A 20,726-nucleotide genomic window follows, 5' to 3' on the forward strand; every position below is an offset into this window, starting at 1 on the left:
ACCAGAGTTCTGCTGCTAGTTCTGTATATTTTGGCAGATGCAAGGGAAGACAGCTATATTAGGCAGCCTCTTCTGCACCTGCTGGCCCAATTACAACATCCACTGCAAGGCAGCATGATGGCGAGAGCCTATTCTGTTTAATTCCATTCCTATAGTGCCTCCCAAAACCCTTCAATATCCCTTCTCAGGGAATTCTCTCAGGGGAACATACATAAAAAACTGGCCCCCTCTATCAAACTGGAAGTAATAGAAGCCTTCAGTTGTATTGAGAGAATGGTTTCTGTTCTGTTTCTCTGTTAAATTCTGTACATTTTGTTACCTCAACCTTCAACTCTTCCCCACCCCATTTGGGTGTGTTTTCTGCCCGTCACATCCTGTCTTTCATCTAGACTGTGTCTTCACTGGGTAGGGGGAGAGGAGTGATTTTTACATTGAGATAGCTATTTCTATGTAAAACCCTAATGGAGACAAGACATTCATGACACTGCATCCCAATGTAACTAGACAAGGTGAACCTTATAACTCCAACCTGGGGTTTACCTTGACTAGCTACATTGACATACAAACCTACCGTGCCTTGTCTCCACTAGGATTTTACATAGATATAGCTAGGACTCTTTCCCCTCAAGGAATTCAGTCCTCCTCCAGAAACTGTTCTCTCTTCCAGAAATGTCTACTTTCACATTAACTCAGTTATTTACATTCCTAAGGGTGTTCTAGATTCCTTGTCTCCAGAGCTCAACTTAACAGAACAATATTCAGTCCCTGCTGTCCGTACCTTGAGTGTTTCTTGAATTCCAAGTTATGGTGGTTAATTCCCCAAGTCTTCGTGGAGACACCACCACCTCTTCCTGCATCTGTAATTATTGTGGATGCATTTTGCCTTAGATGGAGGGCTTATTAAAATGAGTTACAGTGTAGGGTCTATGGAAGTCTGAAGACACCAACTTCACATAATGTACTGTTACTAACAGTGATGAAGCTTCACTCAAAGCTTACTGACTGGATAAATAGCAGGTCATTATAGATCTTGACCATATTGCTGCAAGGTATTATGTCAGCTCTGAGGGAGATGCTTGGACCATTTTTCTGTGCAATGATGTGTTCAGCTGGTGGCTGCACAGCTTACACTCACAGCTCTACATGTGTTGGGGAAAGACAATGGTCTGGTGGCTGGCTTGAGCTACAGGCGGTGACTAGCACAAATGGTCTCTAAATTACTCTCTAGTAGGGCTGTCAAGCAATTAAAAAAATTAATCGTGATTAATTGCGTGATAATAGAATACCATTTATTTAAATATTTTTGGGTGTTTTCTACATTTTCAAATATATCGATTTCAATTTCAACACAAACACAACAAGGAGTCTGGTGGCACCTTAAAGACTAACAGATTTATTTGGGCATAAGCTTTCGTGAGTAAAAACCTCACTTCTTCTATGCATCCGAAGAAGTGAGGTTTTTACTCACGAAAGCTTATGCCCAAATAAATCTGTTAGTCTTTAAGGTGCCACCAGACTCCTTGTTGTTTTTGTAGATACAGACTAACACGGCTACCCCCTGATACTTGACACAATTTCAACACAGTGCTCACTTTATATTTATTTTTATTACAAATATTTGCACTATAAAAAACAAAAGAAATAGTATTTTTCACTTCACTGAATACAAGTACTGTAGTGCAATCTCTTTATCATGAAAATTGAACTTACAAATGTAGAATTATGTACAAAAAAATAACTGCACTCCAAAATAAAACACTGTAAAACTTTAGAGCCTACAAGTCCTCTCAGTCCTACTTCTTGTTCAGCCAATCCTTAAGAGAAACAAGTTTGCTAACATTTATGGGAGATACTGCTGCCTGCTTCTTATTTACAACGTCACCTGAAAGTGAGAACAGGCATCACATGGCACTGTTGTAGCTGGCGTTGCAAAGTATTTACATGCCAGATATGCTAAACATTGTATGCCCCTTCATGCTTCAATCACCATTCCAGAGGACATGCGTCCATGCTGATGATGGGTTCTGCTTGATAACGATCCAAAGCAAAGTGGACTGATGCATGTTCATTTTCATCATCTGAGTCAGATGCCACCAGAAGAAGGTTGATTTTCTTTTTTGGTGGTTCAGGTTCTGTAGTTTCTTCATCGGAGTGTTGGTCTTTTAAGATTTCTGAAAGCATTCTCCACACCTCGTCCCTTTCAGATTTTGGACGGCACTTCAGAGTCTTAAACCTTGGGTCGAGTGCTGTAGCTATTTTTAGAAATCTCACATTGGTACCTTCTTTGCATCAAATCTGCAGTGAAAGTGTTCTTAAAACGAACATGTGCTTGGGTCATCGTCCGAGACAGCTATAACATGAAATATATAGCAGAATGCGGGTAAAACAGAACAGGAGACACAATTCTTCCCCAAGGTGTTCAGTCACAAATTTAATTAATGCATTATTTTTTAACGAGCATCATCAGCATCGAAGCATGTCCTCTGGAATGGTGGCCGAAGCATGAAGGGGCATACAATGTTTAACATATCTGGCACGTAAATACCTTGCAACACCAGCTACAAAAGTCTCATGCAAACGCCTGTTCTCACTTTCAGGTGACGTAAATAAGAAGCAGGCAACAGTATTTCCCGTAAATTTAAACAAACCTGTTTGTCTTAGAGATTGGCTGAACAAGAAGTAGGACTGAGTGGACTTTTGCAGGCTCTAAAGTTTTACATTGTTTTGTTTTTGAGTACAGTTATGTAACAAACAAAAATCAACATTTGTAAGTTGCATTTTTACGATAAAGAAATTGCACTACAGTACTTGTAGGAAGTGAACTGAAAAAAACTATTTCTTTTAATCATTTTTACAGTGCAAATATTTGTAATAAAAATAATATAAAGTGAGCATTGTATACTTTGTATTCTGCTTTGTAATAAAAATCAGTATATTTGAAAATGTAGAAAAACATCCAAAATATTTAATAAATTTCAATTGGTATTCTATTGTTTAACAATGTGATTAATCGTGATTAAATTTTTTAATCACCGTAAATTTTTTTGAGTTAATCGTGTGAGTTAACTGCAATTAATTGACATACCTAGTTAACACAATTTTCCAGATGTGGTAAAAACCCTGCATAGATCTTTTTCCAAAAGAGACAATACCAATTGGTACCAATTTAGATTGAGATATTACAGGGATGTGGTTTCTCCTGGGTTTTGACCTAGCATCTTTAAGGGCACAAACATTGCAAGAACAGAGATCTGCGCAACCAGAATTCTCAAATAACATTATGGATGAGCTGTCTTCTTTATTTTTATTTAAGTAAAACTCCAGAAGCCTAGCTGCTGGCAAAATCCTAATTTGTGAGGGATTGCAGGGGGGAAATATTCATCCCCATTCACCCCTTCCACTAACTAATAATTATTAAGATACTTGCTTTCTATTTTCAGGGGAAATGTTTTCCATGTTCCTGATTTTAATCTCTCAATCATCTTCTTTTTAAATGTGTTCTTTGTTGAGTATTTCTCACTTGCTCTCCTTATAAGAATCTAGCTGTATCTGAACTCATTACAGGTTGCTTTTTCAGCCGACTTCCTTAGGCTATGATTAATTTCCTGCCAACGTCGGTTGTCAACTGTCAGCCATTCCAAAGTATGGTCCACTATCTAGTTGGACTTTCTTTTCTACTTTGCATCAGCCTCTATCATCTTCCAATCTTTAGAGTATGTCTATAGACATTGTTGTCAGGAAAAAGAATTTGTGAGCGTTTGAATGTATGCAAATGTGCCGCAGCATGACAAAGCTCTTTCACACTTTGGAATTGCACAAGTTTCATGTAGAATGTTGGAAATGACAGCATAGATTGCTGGAAGTGATACTCTGCGAGCTAGGTAGAAGCAACATCATCTAGGCAAGGCAATATGATTTTAAATGATAATGGCCAGATCATTTGGTGTGACTCAGCTGTACACAACACAGGGGTGTAGGTGGGAAGAAAAAAAGATAGTTTTATGCTCTCTTTGTGACTTTCCAATTCTTTGGCCATTTGGCTCCCAGTGCAATTAGAGCAGCCTGGGCATTCTACGTCCCCCTGAGCATTCTCCCCACACTGGAGGAATCCTCAGGTAGCCAGTTAAGGTGGCCTCATGACTTCTCTGCACTGCCTGAATGGCAGGAAGGGCTGGAAATCTGGCCCTTATTTTGTATGCTTTGTTTTCAATTTTCCTCTTCATACTTTGTGTGCTAGAAATGGACAGATTTTCATGAAAAAGTTATGTTTATAATCTGAGAGATTCCTTTATGGTGGTTATAATAAAACTACTTGAATATTGGCATTTTATGTTGGAAAAGCAAGCCAAACCAAGTATATGCTACAGAGACTGCTGTGTAATGCATTTTGTATAATCTGTACCATGCCCAGGAGTGATTTGTGAACTTTGAAACACACGAAATAATGCCCTGACATTACAGCATAATTAGCAGATCAAACTACTGTATGTTGCTATGGAAGAAATGTCATCTGAGGTAAATGAAAGCCAAGCATGAATTTAAAGTTTTAATGATAGTACATCAAATATTTCTCAAATTGTTGTTGTTTAGTCAAACTGGTAAATAAACTGGAACATCTATTTCAAGAATTTTTACAAACTCCTTGAACTTTTATAAAACCATCATAAGGAACCTTGAGCTGCTTAAGAGATGAAGTTTCACACTGGAAACCTAGGGAGGTATTTCCAAATGCATTAAAACTTCTGTTTACTTGAATGGGAGCAAAGATAGGCTAACACTAAGCACTTTTAAGCAAATCTCTTAATTAGATTTGTGTACAGTTATTGTGTTTCATTCCTACAGTTTTACAAATCTTCCCTTTATGACGATTCGATGTTAAATTTGTTTGGATTGTAAAATATGCTTTGCTGTTTCCATAACAAATACAATTTTTTAAAAAAGATATTTTATACAGCATTAAAATCTGTTTGGCACTAGTGGGAAAACATTCTCTTTAAGAAAGCATTCTGCTTGTAGGTCATTTTCTTCGGGTTTCTTGTCTTGTTAAGGATATTTGTATGAAAACAGGATATTTGTCTCTTACGGGTTTGCCTGCTCCTGCTGCTTATTCCTTGCTTAAAGTCATATCATAACCCTATGTTCCTTATGTCATGCACATTTAGGGTGACCAGATGTCCCGATATTTGTCCCGCGTCCCAATCAATGTACGATCGGGATGCCATTTGTCCAGATCAATGTATGATTGGGATGCCATTTGTCCCAATATTCAGCTAAGGAGGCGAGTGGGAGGGAAGCGCCGTCTCTGTGGGTACTCGAGGGTTGGAACACCCATGGGGAAAAACTGCAGCCAAGCTCCCCCCTCCTCACCTCCTTCTCCCCCCCACCACGCTTCGTCCCTGCTTCTCCCCACCTCCCAGCGCTTCCTCCCGCCTAACTGTTCGATGGCGCTTAGCGCTTTCCAGGAGGGAGGAGCGGGGATGCGGCATGCTCAGGGGAGGAGGTGGAGAAGGGGCAGGGCAGAGGTGAGGACTTGGGGGAGGGAGGTTGAATGGGGGCAGAGCGAGGGCAGATACTTGGGTGGGAAGAGGTGGGGTGTGGGCGAGCACCCACCCGATAGAGGGGAAGTTGGCACCGTAGGGGTGAGTGGCAGGTGGGGAAGGTGAAGAGGTGAGCAAGCGGCAGGCGGGCGGGGTGAGGAGGCGAGCGGTGGGTGGGGGACTGAGGATGGACGCAGCAAGCTAGCAGGGGGATGGGAGATGAGGAAGGGCGCGGGGAGTGGGCAAGACCTGGGGCGGAGCCTGGAAGGAGCGGGGGTGGACTGTGGGCGGGGCTGATGGCATCCGAATGTGTCCCGATATTTTAGTGTTGTGATTTGGTCACCCTATGCACATTCCACAGCAATGAACTGAGACGTCATAATCCTGGTTGAGACGCCACAAATGGTAGCTGGAAATAGTTGTTATGCCACAAATGTTGAATTAGGACTTCAGGCAAGGAATTAAACAGCAGGAAAAGAGGAACTCTTAAAACTCATATCTCTTAAAGCGGAACCCAAATGCCTTTTTCAGCAACATGCCAGGGCTTTCTTGGACCATGCTGTTGTCTTTGTCACTCCACATCCTCAGCTAGGACTTTCTGTAGGCCGCCCTTACTCTCCAGAATTCAGGGCAAAAGTTCTTCAGCTAAGACACAGAGTGAAATCCTTATTGACTTCAGTAGGGTTGGGATTTTACCCAGGCTTCTCAACAGGAAATATTCTTCTCAGAATTCTTCCTAGAATCAGCTCGTCTGTCTCCCTGTTTGGATGTTTTCCTTTTCCCACCAAAATACCTTATTGAGCTATAAAATTGCTGTTGTTGGCGCAGTTAATTTTTGAAGTTGCTTCCTGCCTCAGGTTCTCCTTTCCCTACTATGAGCTGTATTTTTAAAACTATTTAGTTGTGCCATTTGAGGGACAGCAATGTAAAATACAAGTGGGTGAAAAAAGACACTGGTGAAAAGTTATGAAGTGAACACAAGAAGAAGATAGACTAGGAAACAGACAGTGAGGCACTTAGTTATTTAGAATCATCCATTGCGTTAAATAATGAATCCACCTCCCCCACATGCAATCTACTTTCCCACAAAAATACATTAACTTTGGTGACTCAGATCCCCGTCTGGCGACTTATAGATGTCACTACTAGAACCCTATGAAAGCATTTTACCAAGTACTCTGGATATAGTTTATTAAGTCTGTTTTTCTTTAGATTTTTTCAAATATATTATTTGCAGATGATACTCTGTTACTTTGAGCCTTGTTACTGTGTTCATGCTTGTAATATACAGCAGTGACGAACAGGTTTAAGATTTTTAGAAGAATGACTCCTCATTGCCTACACCCACCTGCAGTAGATGGATGTTAAGTGGCTTCCGGCTTTAATAAGTCCTTTGAAACATGATGTTCTTATAAAATCTTGCACAAGAGTTCAACGGACAGCTTTTTATGCACAACTGCTTTGGAGGATCGGATCATAATTCAAAATGATCTGGATAAATTGGAGAAATGGTCTGAGGTAAACAGGATGAAGTTTAATAAAGACAAATGCAAAGTGCTCCACTTAGGAAGGAACAATCAGTTTCACACATACAGAATGGTAAGAGACTGTCTAGGAAGGAGTACGGCAGAAAGGGATCTAGGGGTTATAGTGGACCACAAGCTAAATATGAGTCAACAGTGTGATGCTGTTGCAAAAAAAGCAAACGTGATTCTGGGATGCATTAACAGGTGTGTTGTGAGCAAGACACGAGAAGTCATTCTTTCGCTCTACTCTGCGCTGGTTAGGCCTCAACTGGAATATTGTGTCCAGTTCTGAGCACCGCATTTCAAGAAAGATGTGGAGAAATTGGAGAGGGTCCAGAGAAGAGCAACAAGAATGATTAAAGGTCTAGAGAACGTGACCTATGAAGGAAGGCTGAAATAATTGGGTTTGTTTAGTTTGGAAAAGAGAAGACTGAGAGGGGACATGATAGCAGTTTTCAGGTATCTAAAAGGGTGTCATAAGGAGAAGGGAGAAAACTTGTTCACCTTAGCCTCTAAGGATAGAACAAGAAGCAATGGGCTTAAACTGCAGCAAGGGAGGTTTAGGTTGGACATTAGGAAAAAAACCCTAACTGTCAGGGTGGTTAAACATGGAATAAATTGACTAGGGAGGTTGTGGAATCTCCATCTCTGGAGATATTTAAGAGTAGGTTAGATAAATGTCTATCAGGGATGGTCTAGATAGTATTTGGTCCTGCCATGAGGGCAGGGGACTGGACTCGATGACCTCTCGAGGTCCCTTCCAGTCCTAGAATCTATGATATATTTTGTTAAACTGGAAAAGATGTTGGATGTATATACATTTTTCATTGAATACAGGGATTTAAAAATACAAAACAAAACAGGCCTCCTAAATGTAGTCCAGCGGATTGGGTCTGTTAGCTCACTGCTCTGCATTAGAGTTAGAATATTGGTTATGATGCTGATCTTTCCAGAACAAACATTGGGTTACAAAGTACAGGGCACAATTGAATGCAGGACTGGATTAGTACGTGTGTGTGTGTGTGTGTGTAATGTATTCCAATGGACTTTAACTTTACACTGCTTCACATGAAACCTGATGTGACACAGAAACTGCTAGATGCTTGTGAATAATCCCTGGGTTTCAAACCAGCCAGACAATAAACAACTCTATAATATTCAGTGCAGCAGCTTCTGTAGAGCCCATCTGTTTCAAAATAACCCTAATTCTGCTTACTATGCGGAATGCTTTGTTGTCTAGGGTTTGTCCTAGTTTCCTTGAATGTTTTGACTATGTGACTCTGGTGCCATCTCCTGGATAAATATGAAGTATGCCATCGGGTAAATATTTCAAATCTAACAGCATCAGCACTTTGTTTACTTCAGCAGTCATCCATTCAACTTTTAGTGGTGATGGAAAGATCCCAAAACTTATTGTTTTCTAGACACCCCACTTATTTGCTTATGGAACATCGCACATACAATGAAAAGTGTTCTTCCCAAAATTATAATAGTCCAGATGTAGACTGGTGTACTAGTTTGGAGACAGTGGGCCGACTGCTACCTTATATATATCCCATGCAATCCTACTGAGATCAATGGGATTGCATGGGGTCGCAATGATATTATCTACTACAAAGTCCAGAAGGGAGCTTCATAGTTCTCCAGGAAGCCAACTTTACAGTAAAGGTAATCAGCATTGTCAAGGGAAATTCAGTGTGGTTGAAAGACGCTGTATAGTTTTCATTAGCTTCTAGGTTTTGCATTACAGCATAGACTCATAGACTCATAGACTTTAAGGTCAGAAGGGACCATTATGATCATCTGGTCTGACCCCCTGCATGCTGCAGGCCATAAAACCGTCCCTACCCCTTCCCTGGACTCTGCTGTTGAAGTCCCCAATCCTGTTTTAGGTGACTTCAATTGGCAGAAACCCTCCTGCTAGAGATCCCTGCCCCATGCTGCGGAGGAAGGCGAAAAACCTCCAGAGGCTCAGCCAATCTGCCCTGGAGGAAAATTCCTTCCCGACCCCAAATATGGCGATCAGTAAGACCCCGAGCATATAGGCAAGAGTCTCCAGCCTGACCCCTGTCAGCCATTATACAATTTGTCTACCATTGCTTAGTTTTCCTTGACTACTATGTTTTACCATTAAACCATTCCCTCCATAAATTTATCTAACTTAATCTTAAAACCAGACAGGTCCGTCGCCCCCACCGTTTCCCTCGGAAGGCCGTTCCAATATTTCACCCCTCTGACGGTCAGAAACCTTCGTCTAATTTCAAGCCTGAACTTCCCCACGGCCAGTTTATATCCATTCGTTCTCGTATCCACATTAGTACTGAGCTGGAATAATTCTTCTCCCTCCCTCGTATTAATCCCTCTAATATATTTAAAGATAGCAATCATATCCCCCCTCAGCCTTCGCTTTGTCAGACTAAACAACCCAAGCTCCTCCAGTCTCTTTTCATACCACAGGTTTTCCATTCCTCTGATCATCCTATTTGGCTAGGTCTTGTGATGGTGGTGTTGGTGTAGATATGTGGGCAGAGTTGGCATCGAGGTTTGTTGCATGGATTGGTTCCTGAGTTAGAGTTGTTATGGTGCGGTGTGTGGTTGCTGGTGAGAATATGCTTAAGGTTGGCAGGCTGTCTGTGGGAGAGGACTGGCCTGCCTCCCAAGGTCTGTGAAAGAGAGGGATCATTGTCCAGGATGGGTTGTAGATCACTGATGATGCGTTGGAGAGGTTTAAGCTGAGGACTGTAGGTGACGGCCAGTGGAGTTCTGTTGGTTTCTTTCTTGGGCTGGTCTTGTAGCAGGAGGCTTCTGGGTACACGTCTGGCTCTACTGATTTGTTTCTCTATTTCCTCGTGCGGGTATCGTAGTTTTGAGAATGCTTGGTGAAGATCTTGTAGGTGTTGGTCTCTGTCTGAGGGGTTGGAGCAGATGCGGTTGTACCTCAGTGCTTGGCTGTAGACGATGGATCGTGTGGTGTGTCCGGGGTGGAAGCTGGAGGCATGAAGGAAGGCATAGTGGTCGGTGGGTTTTCGGTATAGGGTGGCACAATCAGATCAGGATTAATCAAAGACTATGAATGGCTAGCCAACTACAGAAGCAGTTTCTCCTCCCTTGGTGTTCACACTTCAACTGCTAGCAGAGGACCTCACCCTCCCTGATTGAACTAACCTCGTTATCTCCAGACTGATTCTTGCCAGCATATTTATACCTGCCCCTGGAAATTTCCATTACATGCATCCAACGAAGTGGGCATTCACCCACGAAAGCTTATGCTCCAATACATCTGTTAGTCTTAAAGGGGCCACAGGACTCTCAGTTCTTTTGTAGTTATCACTGTGACTAGAATTTGATGTTAATGAACAAGGCATTTCTGGAGCTAGACATTGTGGTTGGATCAGTGTAAGTATTGTGAGCCAGATTTCTGATTTTAGAAGCCTACAGTAGAAGCTCCTGCTAGTTGTTTTAGGTGTCTACAGTTAGTTCCTGTGGTAAGGGCTGCCTTTAGTTCTTAGTGTTTATACTCAGTATCAGATGAAGACAGCAGAATTTTTAATACCTTCAAACTTTATGTTGCCGTGGTGACATAGGTGCATATATTTTTTAACAAACTGGAAAGCTGTATATAATAATAGAATAATTAAAGTATATTTAATATATAAAATGCATAGGGCTTCTGTTGTCATATCTCTTATTCCAGGTTTCTCATTTACTCATCCTTGTTGACAAGGTAATAGTGAGTTGATGGCAGATAGAAAGTAAACAATGAAGAGATATCTATTCTTTAATTGATAGTAACTGGTCTGCGTAGGAAAATGATAATGCCGAACTATGAAATCTTCCCTTAACTTTAAATGATCTGTTTCAAACAGTTCAGTTTGGTTGAAGGGCTTTCCATTACTGAACCCCGAGTGCTTCATAAGTGTTCAATTGTGCCTTTTGCATTAATATTTAAGATACATTTCATTCATATATAATCTGTCAAATATGTATGAGTGTTCATTCTGGTATCATAGACTGCTCTGAGGCAGTTTGGGGCAATATCAAGTCCTACAGATGAACAGTTTTAGAAAGTGCCCAAAATGTAAATGAGAACAGTTAACAGTGATAGATAGAAAAGCAAAAAAACCTTTCTACATGAATTACAAAGAAGAAAACCCTGTAACTAGAAAGCAAAATTATTTTTGTGGGTGGGGAAGAAGGTAACAATCGTTAATTCTTTGCATTTATTACTGTAATGGAATATCCCAAATGATCTGTTTTTTTTATGCCTCTAGTGTAAGAATACAGCAGGAAGCTTATTCCTTTTTTGGAAGAAACAGGTGCTTAGAATGTTAGTGTGTCTTGTGCCATGATTGTTAAGATAAAATACGATATTATATAGTGCTTAAGAATGTCAGTTTAAGAGCCTAATCTATAGAGGTGATAAGCATGGGCAATCACACATTTGGAATTGTGGAAGCTGAGTGCCTCTGAGGATCTGGCTCTAAGGCCTTGGACGTAGTGGATTGAGTACAAGTCTTTTTAATACATTTTCAGTTGTTTTTTTAGTTATCAAGAATAACTGAGGTAATTGGAGTTGAATATAAAATAACAGCTTTTACCTTCTTAGGCATTATAGAAATCAATATTGGGCTTCACATTTTCAGCACAGGGAGTTAACCATCACTGGTGGTTGAATACTTAATTTCTCTTGCATCCAGGCTATGTATTTTTGTCTGTTTCATTGAGTTTAAGTGATCACATCATATAATGACTGTGTTTAAAATGCCTGTAGCTTGCTTCCAAACTCAGCACTTGAGTGGAAAAATCTGTTTAGGTCAAATTGAATTTATTATTGTTAAAATGAAATAAGCTGATAACCTCTGTAACTTCCTGAGTCTTTGTGTTTCTATTTTTTTTTTGTTTTAACAACTTCCGTTAATACCAACAAATTATATTTCTGCATAAAATTTTAGTTTTCTGCATTATATCTTATTCTCTGATTTAAGTAACTTTGAATAACAGCATTATTTTTTGTTACTAATAAAAATGTCATCCAAGTTCAGCCATCAAGGTTTTTTAGCATGCCTCCTTCAAAGCTCCTTTTATGCTGCCATGCAAATGATTTCTTCTCTAAATATTACCCTGGATTATAGTAATTATTTTTTATTTAAAAAATGATTTTGTAACATACAATATCTGAAGTTTGTCTTCATATATGTTAATTAACTACTTTTTGATGTCTGACATGCCAGGTGGTCATTGCCTGGAGTGTACCTGCAGTATCCTCAACACATATGTTACATGGTCATTTCTGTGAAAAAATAGTAGATTCAGAATTGTGTGCTTCATTACAGTAGCTGGACTGCAGGAGAGGTAGCTAATGGCTCAAAAGCAGGTTTACTTAACATGGTGATAAAATGCCAAAAGCTGCCACAGCTTTATCTATACATTGGGCTCTTATTTGTACAGGTTCGGTTGAAACACTGGTAGCTCTGGTGGAATTTTTTTCTTGTAAAATTCTCTAGTTGTAGGCAAGGATTAAGTGGCTAAGGCATTTCTAAAGGTATTTAGGCATTGCTGTGCTCAGTCTTGCAACACCTAACTGATTTAGGAGTCTAAATATCATTTTTCAGAAGGGATTTAGACACTTGAGTCCAAATTCCATTGACAATCTAAGTGCCCAAATCACTTTTGAAAATGAAATTTAGACTCCTAAATCAATGTTGGGTATTGCAACATTGAGCCCAGTAATGCCCAAATGCTTTCAGAAATCTGGTCCTAAGAATTTATCCCTTCAATTATTTTTACATTTTTGTGGATTATTTGGATGTTTGCAACCTGATTTTTTACTCAGAAATCCAGGTGCCCTTTTTGGCAGCAGTTTCTGAATTAACCACCACTTTCAGCATACTGTGGTTTGCAAATAATCTTTTGCACTACTGAAAATATTTTAGTTCATCTTTTATAGTACACAGTGGATTAAAAGCGACCAAAGGGGTAACTTGTTATTTTGGCAAAGAAGGCAGTTTAAACTGTCACTTTTTTCCTTTAGCCTCAAGTGGAAACATCCCCCACTCAATTGCCTCTTTTTACTGCTCTCTCCTAAGTTTTCTTATCTTGTCCCTTCCCTGCCTTAACATTTCCTCTGTATATAAGGAATTATTGGTGTGCTTAAATGATAACATCTTAATTGGTGTAGCTGATCTGCTGTAGCATTTAGTGAAGACGCTACCTTCTCCTATCGGCGCAGGTACTCCACCTCTCAGAGAGATGGGAGCTATGTTGACAGGAGACGCCCTGCTACTGACATAGCGCTGTCTTCACTGGGGCTTAGGTCGGTATAACTATGTCACTCAGGTGTATCGATTTTCCACACTCCAGAGTTACATACTTATATCGACATTCATTTGTAGGGTAGACCAGGGCAGAGAAGTTGTTGCATGACTATGATCTCATCAAAAAGGCCCAACTAGCTAGTCAAAATGTGGCTTTGGGCAATCAGTATCCAGCCGTATTCTAATAACGTATAAAACCCTTAATACAAGGGGCTTGAGCAACCACCTCTCCCCCAGTGTGTACAAGGACATTTCAGTTCTCTATCGCTTATCTGAATAAGACCAGGAGTAGGGCATTCATGTTTCTGGGAATTCATCTATGGAATTCTCTCAGTGAGGACATTTTCCTGGAGGATGTCTCTGAAGCTGTCTTCAAGGCTCAAGGCCTTTCATTTTGGGTCACTATATAATTGAGCAAATGTACCTACTTTTTTCACCAGCTCTTTTTTGTTTTGGTGATGGTATAGGGGCTGGACTTTAAGGGGTTGTGAGGACTGTGCCCAGTTTTTGTTTAACTCTGATGTAGTTCTCTTATCTTCCAGCTACTGAAACTGGACATGGGCACTCTATAACAGGATCCTGGAAGACCCCAATTTTTAGTTAAACGTTTAATTGTAATACATAAGAAGGAAAATGAAAAACTTTTTTTTCCAGAAAGTAGCAATAATCTAGAAAAGTATGTCATAATGTTAGTTAAAGCTGCAATACGATTTAAGTCCCAGTTGTGCAGTTGACTGTGTGGCTGGATCCCTGCTCACATGCAAAGCTCTAGTGACTTCAGTAGGTCTCTGTGTGGCTTTGTGGTGTGCCCATGAAGAGTCATTTGCAATCAGGGCCTTTTTTACATTGACTCTACATGCAGTGGTTTTAATATTTTATTCATGCTTTGACTATTTTTGATATATTAAATGTATTTATGCCCATCCAAACTCTGGATGTCTGAACAAAATATTAATTAAAAATCCATACAAATTGTACCAGTATGTAAAACCAAACAATTCTCTGAAAAGCCCCCACTGCTCACTCTTTCCCTATACCTTCCCATCCATTCAGCTGAGAAAAATCTAAGGTGCTCACAGCTTCAGTTTCAAAATCTGATAAACTTTTCCATCATGGTGGTCTTGACATCATAATTAGTGACAAAGTAATGAACTTGATGCTATTTTAACAATTTTTTACAAGTTTTTTTTTTTTTTTTAAAGAATTCTTTACCCCGGTCTGTCCAGCTTTTGAGACACACTCTCATTAAGGAATATTGATTTAAAAGCTTTAGAGATCACACCCTTGGTCTTTTCTTTCATCCCCTTTGCACGGGCATATTTAAGCCTTTAAGATGTATTTACAACCATCATTGAGCTTCCTTGCTCAGTATATGTATAAGAAACCTGACTGCCATTGTGCATCCACATCTGGGACAATTGTTTTCTTTCTTTTCAAATGAACCGTAGCCAGTTTGTGTAATGCATAAACATCCCCTTAGTATGCTAGTCAGTGGTCTGCTTTCAATTCAATGATCTGTAATGCTTTTTAGCTGCCTGAAATCAAAGGTTCATGCTCACAAAATGTTCAGCCTCCTGAAGTGAATAATTATTTTTCTCTAACATCTGCACATGGCTGTTTCTACTTGTGTGTGTTTACAGGATGGCTGCAACATTACTGCATCTATGGTTTAGGGTTCCTGGCCATGCACGACACCTATTGGTCACCTAATTAAGGTGGACCTTCTCTTTTGGGTCACGTGGTAGAAGGGATTAGGCCAGATCCAGAATGGAAACGGTTTAGGTCATAACATCACAACTGCTATGTTGTCATCAGTCTTAACTTCTCTCAATCACTCTCATTTTGACAGAAGGATGTGGGGAGGTACAAGTTGTGAGGTATTCCGTGGCCTTTGGGGAGTGAAGGTGGCTTTTTCACATTAGCAGGAAGGATGCTTTGTTTCTAAAGGAATGTATTTTAAAAGGAGATGGCAATATTTCATCACATACAGGAGCTCTTAATTAGAGTGGCATGTTCTAAAATGGTGGGTGTGCTTACGGGTGAGGTGAAGAGTAATTGACAAGTTGCAGTGTTTGTGTTTAATGTTTCTTAAATATGACTTAATTTTGCTTCTATCTGAAAATACGGATTGTGTTTCTGAATCTGAAGAAGTAATGTGGTGCAAGGGCATGTTGAGGTTAAAGTGTTATATTGATTTGCTGCATGTTAATGTGAATTAAAACATTCTTCAACCGTTTCTGTTTTTTTGTGAATATCCCATGTTATTATAGCTAACCACTGGTGCCTGAGCAGCTAGTTAGGCTTGGCAGCATTTCCTAAGAGTTTGAGCTATTTGCAAGGACAAAAAAAAATCCTTCTGCATCTTCCAGTCTTTGCATAGAATTGTAAACTTGTCCATTATTAAGGTCCTGTCTATACTATAAATTAGAACATAACTGAGTCAGAGGTCAATAACTAAGTCTCCCTTACTCACTGCAGTGTAAATAGGCCATCAGTGTACTATACAAACTGGCCCCTGGTATATAAGGTTGCTAAGCACCCCCACATCTGAAAATGAACTCCACTATATGTATAGTACACTACTTGGTTTTGGTTTTTCATATTCACTATTGCTATTAAAACATGATCCTGAGATGAAAAGTTAATAAATACTAACATTATAAATATATATGCAGTCTGACTCAACTATTCCTTAATCTTTAGAACTAACTTTTTTTATCCTTAATAATGTATGTAGCTAGATTCAAAGCCAATCTCTCCTTTTTTTCCCCAAGGACTCTTAGAATATAGGCAGTTGATGTCATACTTAAGCACAGCCTTTATATCTTTTCTTGCTTTCCTTATTATGTGACTTGGAATGTGAATTCTGTGAATTCTTTAGTTGGTGGTGAGGGGGGAGGTTCTTTCTTTCTAACAGTGCCAGGAGAGAGAACCACCTATAGCCTGTTCTGTCTTTGTGTGTACTATTTCTGCTCAGATTAATTTACTCACTGTGCTTCTCTATAGCTGAACTGCCACGTGTAGTTTATTTCTGAATCTGCTTGCTGCCAACTAAAGATGGAGTTACATGTGCATCTGGTATGGGTCACCACATCTTGGACAGTAGTACTAGCTGAAAGCTTAAAAAGCTTGCTTTGCCAAAAGTAACTGTTGAGGACTTGTAAATCGTTTAAAAGTCTAGATGTTTCTGTATAAAACAAGGATGCTGAAAAATGTGAAGTCCTGGGCTTTTTAAAGAGTAATTGCTGTATTCAAAGTATACATTTTTAATGAACATTAATGTAGTGGGACTGCTCCAAAACTAGCAGAAATTTTTTTTCATCTGCTTTGTCAGTGTAAATTTTGGAAGTTTACCTAGTTATATAAAGGACCAATAATTATTTCATGTTTGTTAAAATGTATTTGTACAGACGATTAAGAAATCAAGTAATACAGAAATGCCAAGACCAAGGGGACCAATTAATCTGCTAACTAAGCACTGATTTAAGAGATTCCTTACTGTTGAACCAAAAATTTCTCATATACAGCAATTGAACAAAAACTGTACAGAAATCCCTCAAACTATTCCAGGAAGATTAAAGATCTTCTGTTACGATGGTAATCTGAGTATAATCATAATGGTTAGTGTTAGCACGGATAGGGTCCCATGTAATTCAATTGAGCAAAACTGGTTCAGTCCAGTAGAGGGCAGTACTGCACACTCAGTAGTTAGTTCATTACAGGGTGGTCTCAGTTATGACAACTGCTGCTCTTGTTTAGTTATTTCGGTTCTACATATTTTCTTTTTTTCTATGACTGTTATTTTTTCTGCTGCGATTTATGATTCAGATTCTTTCCTTTACTGGTCAAGGTGTTAATCAAAAGATGAGTTACGTAAAATTATTTCAGCCACAAGTTGTAAGTTATTTGCCTGTATTAAAACTTCCTTGTTATATATCAAAACCAATAACATTATTTTAATATGGTTTTGTAATAATAGTAAACAGAAAAAGTATACAATGCTCACAACCTTACTACACTACACAGTTTTTTCACTGTTTAAATCGTAGGATATGTATGATTCTGCACTCAGCAGAGGATAAAAGTGGTTTACATTTGCTTTTCATTTTGTCTTACAGGTTTTAGTGCAGGAAGTCATAGCAATGAGAGGCGACCTTATGGGTTTTGGTTTCCATCTGAACAGCTATCAGAAGAGGAAGTGAGAAGACAAAGACTTAATAGATTTGAGAGATGGTGAAATTGCCAAGGGTCTAATGAAAAATGTAAAGTGCTCTTCAAAGTTGCCAAAATGTTTGCAGATCTGTTGATTTATACAGTTTCTACTTTGGTTCAGAACTATTTACTACTGGCTACATAATTTAACAGCAGCAAAACATGCCAAGGATTTTGCAAGATATGGCTGAAAATCTAGGCTTAAAATAAGTGCCCAAGGGTGTGGTCCAAGAGTCAGAATGTGGTCTATGGCTGCCCTCCATTTCGCTGTATTTAAAATATGAAAGAAAACTGGTGGACTAATGATTGTAACAGGCCGCAACTCACTTCTGACATTTCTCTACAAAGGCTTTGTGAATGCCTTGGCTTTTTGTTTGTTGATGAGCTCAATCAACAATTTCTCTTCACCTATCAAGGGGGAAAAGGGAAAATACAGATACTATGTTAGCGAGTGTCCTTGATTTTAAAACTATATAAATCATCCTTGCAAAATTCTTCTCTTTGCCTGTGACAAGTAATCTTTTTGGACTGGTGAGTAAAATGGTAATTTTAAAACATCACAGTGACTGAGCATATATGTAAATTAGGTACACATATTGTCAGCCCAGCCTTTAACGTTGCAGAATTTGGTCACTCCTGTCTCAAATCATCCCATTCTGCCTAGGATGTGTATACAGTAAAACTAATTTGTAACATTTCACACTATCTTGAGACTCCTGGCCTATGACCAATATGGTCATCCTAATGTTGCAGCCTTAACTCGGAAAGATCTTCCTGTTGTGGGGTTATTGTACTTTCATATATATATTGTTTCTGGGGGAGGAGGGAAATGGTTTAAACAAACAAAACTGAAACATTTTCAAGGCAAGAGATGAAAGTTGGAATCCAAGAAGTTACTGTGTGTTGTTGAGTTACCTATTTCCCTTTAAAAGAATACTTTGTATTCAGTAGACTACAGGAACTCCATCATGCAAATCTTTTTTTATACAACTTTAAAAAATCAGACCGTTTCTCTCGATGGACTATGCTGGCTCATTTGGAGCTTGGCTATAGCTCATAGTAAAGTGAGCTGTGTTAGGGAGAAGGAAGACGTATGCTGCCTAAATATTGGTGGCTGCAGGCATTCTGCCTCCTTGGAATTGTGGAAAGCACACTAGGCAGCAGGACGTGATGCATCTTGGAAAAGATGTAGCTAAAATTGTTCTAGAGCAGTGGGTCACGAGAGCACCATTACCCGCTGAGACCTGCAGCCTAGGGGACTATTGGAGCCTGCTGGCAATGTTAGCTGCCCTTCCTGCTCCTCAGCACAGCTAATCATGTAATGGCTGTCCTACCTGGGGCCTACTTCGGACAAAAGTTTCAGCGTGCTCTGTTCCTACACTAGCACACCTGTGCCAGGTCATTCATAACTTGATCTTTGCTATGTACTGTAGAGAGCTGTCTTTAAGTTAAGTTTGCAAGTAGAAAAACAAAGAAATATGTCATTGTTCACACACAATAGCTGATATGCTAATATTAATAAAAACAGCTGTGTTCATTTTTTGTCTGTTAACGTTGAGAAAAACTGTATTTTAAAAACAAAAAGTTTGAGCAATGAAATGCCCGAACAGGCAAACCTCTTCTGTTTTGTTCTTTTCAGTCTTCAACAGGTGTCGCCATATGAAACACAATTCATTGCCATCCTATGGTGTGTAACTAGTAGCATCTCTTGAGCATTAATTTGGGTTAGTGTTGGATTGAAAAGTCCTTGTATAGATTATTTTCAGATCTGCGCTTTATGAAATCTTGAAACCTCTACCTCTCCATGGAGTTTTGACCTGTATGTATTTTAATAATAAAATAGCTGAAAGTTAAATTACTGGATGCACAGTAAATACATATGTTTTCATCAATGGACAAAGTCTTTTATTTGCACAGGCTGCTTCCTATCATCTGCTTGTCTCTTTCCCTTCTTGTCCATTTCATGCAATGGAGAAGCATGAAATGGGCATGCCAAACATTTGGCTTTTCAAGTGCAGAGCTAGAAATCTTACTTGCAGATACTGTTCATACCCATTATTCACAATGCTTTCTGGAGGACCCTCAATACAGGAAAAATTGTATTGTAAATGCCCATTTTCTTGATCACCATCAGGATTGTATAGTTGGTATAAGGACTTTTTCTAGTTAGCTATCTGTGCTTTGTATATATTATATATACTAGCCACAAACTAGAATGTCCAATATTCATGTATATTTAAATAGGTTGATTTTTCTAATAATTTCCGGCCTTCTTCACTGAGTAAATAATATAACAAAGCAAGCAAACTTACACATTTGAATATTTGTGATTGTGCATATTTTTTATCCTTCACCATAGCATTGTCCCCTTGAAAACTGATCTCATTGCTGTGGTGTTTGGTTTCCAGTGTAGTTGGTCATGTTCATGAAGCTCCATAATTTCAGTTATTTAAAGCAGTCAGACCGATATAGCCAGAAAATATATGGTAAAAGAATGACAGTCTTGTGGCATTTTTAGTACAATGAAAATTATTTAAACAAAGCCAAAAAAAATCACATTTTATGGCATTTATTTACTCTCGTAATGTTGGTTTAGAAATCTCAGCACAAGGCAACTTAGTGCTAGAGGTGTCCTGTGCTCCCTTAAAACACGTGATCACAGAAATCTCATGAGCTGGGTCCTTTTATTGTCTTCCTTTTTACTGCCTTAGTAAGCACCACTGTCATGAAATATGCCTGGATAATGACATTGTCAGCAATAACTACGGATTGTTAAATATACAGCTTCTTCACGTTTTCTTACTGCGAAATTGAAATAAATACCTGTTTTTACGTTTCAGCCTGTCAATTTCTTCTCCATTTTAATCGTAATATCTAATAAAAGATCAGCACAGAAGATACCATATTTGTACATTCAGTCAAAGCTCATTATAAGGTAATGTAGATGAAACAAATTGCCTGCATTATGGCCTGTATCTGCTCCCATTGAAATCAATGGAAGTTTGCTGCTGATTGCAATGGGAGCTGGATCAGGTCCTTACGCTGTCATGAATAGTAATCTCTGATACAGTTCACTGATTAAATATGTAAAAAAATGCTGTTTCTGTCATATGGTTTTACCCTGTACTTTCCCAAAA

General features: G+C 39.1%; 1 protein-coding gene across 4 annotated transcripts in view; it reads left to right on the forward strand.

Annotated features, from left to right (window-relative positions):
• RHBDD1 (rhomboid domain containing 1) overlaps positions 1-20,240 on the forward strand; it is a 95,732-nt gene extending 75,492 nt beyond the window's left edge. For 3 of the 4 annotated variants that reach the window (XM_034781934.1, XM_034781930.1, XM_034781931.1), the window contains one exon: positions 17,496-20,240. In XM_034781934.1, the coding sequence (XP_034637825.1) occupies positions 17,496-17,614 (119 nt within the window). In that variant the 3' untranslated portion in view covers positions 17,615-20,240. The remainder of the gene's footprint in view (positions 1-17,495) is intronic. The other variant, XM_034781932.1, reaches the window with a different exon arrangement.
• The last annotated feature ends 486 nt before the right edge of the window (positions 20,241-20,726 follow it).

The sequence above is a fragment of the Trachemys scripta genome, chromosome 9 (assembly GCF_013100865.1).
Source record: "Trachemys scripta elegans isolate TJP31775 chromosome 9, CAS_Tse_1.0, whole genome shotgun sequence".
Classification (NCBI taxonomy): Eukaryota; Metazoa; Chordata; order Testudines; family Emydidae; genus Trachemys; species Trachemys scripta.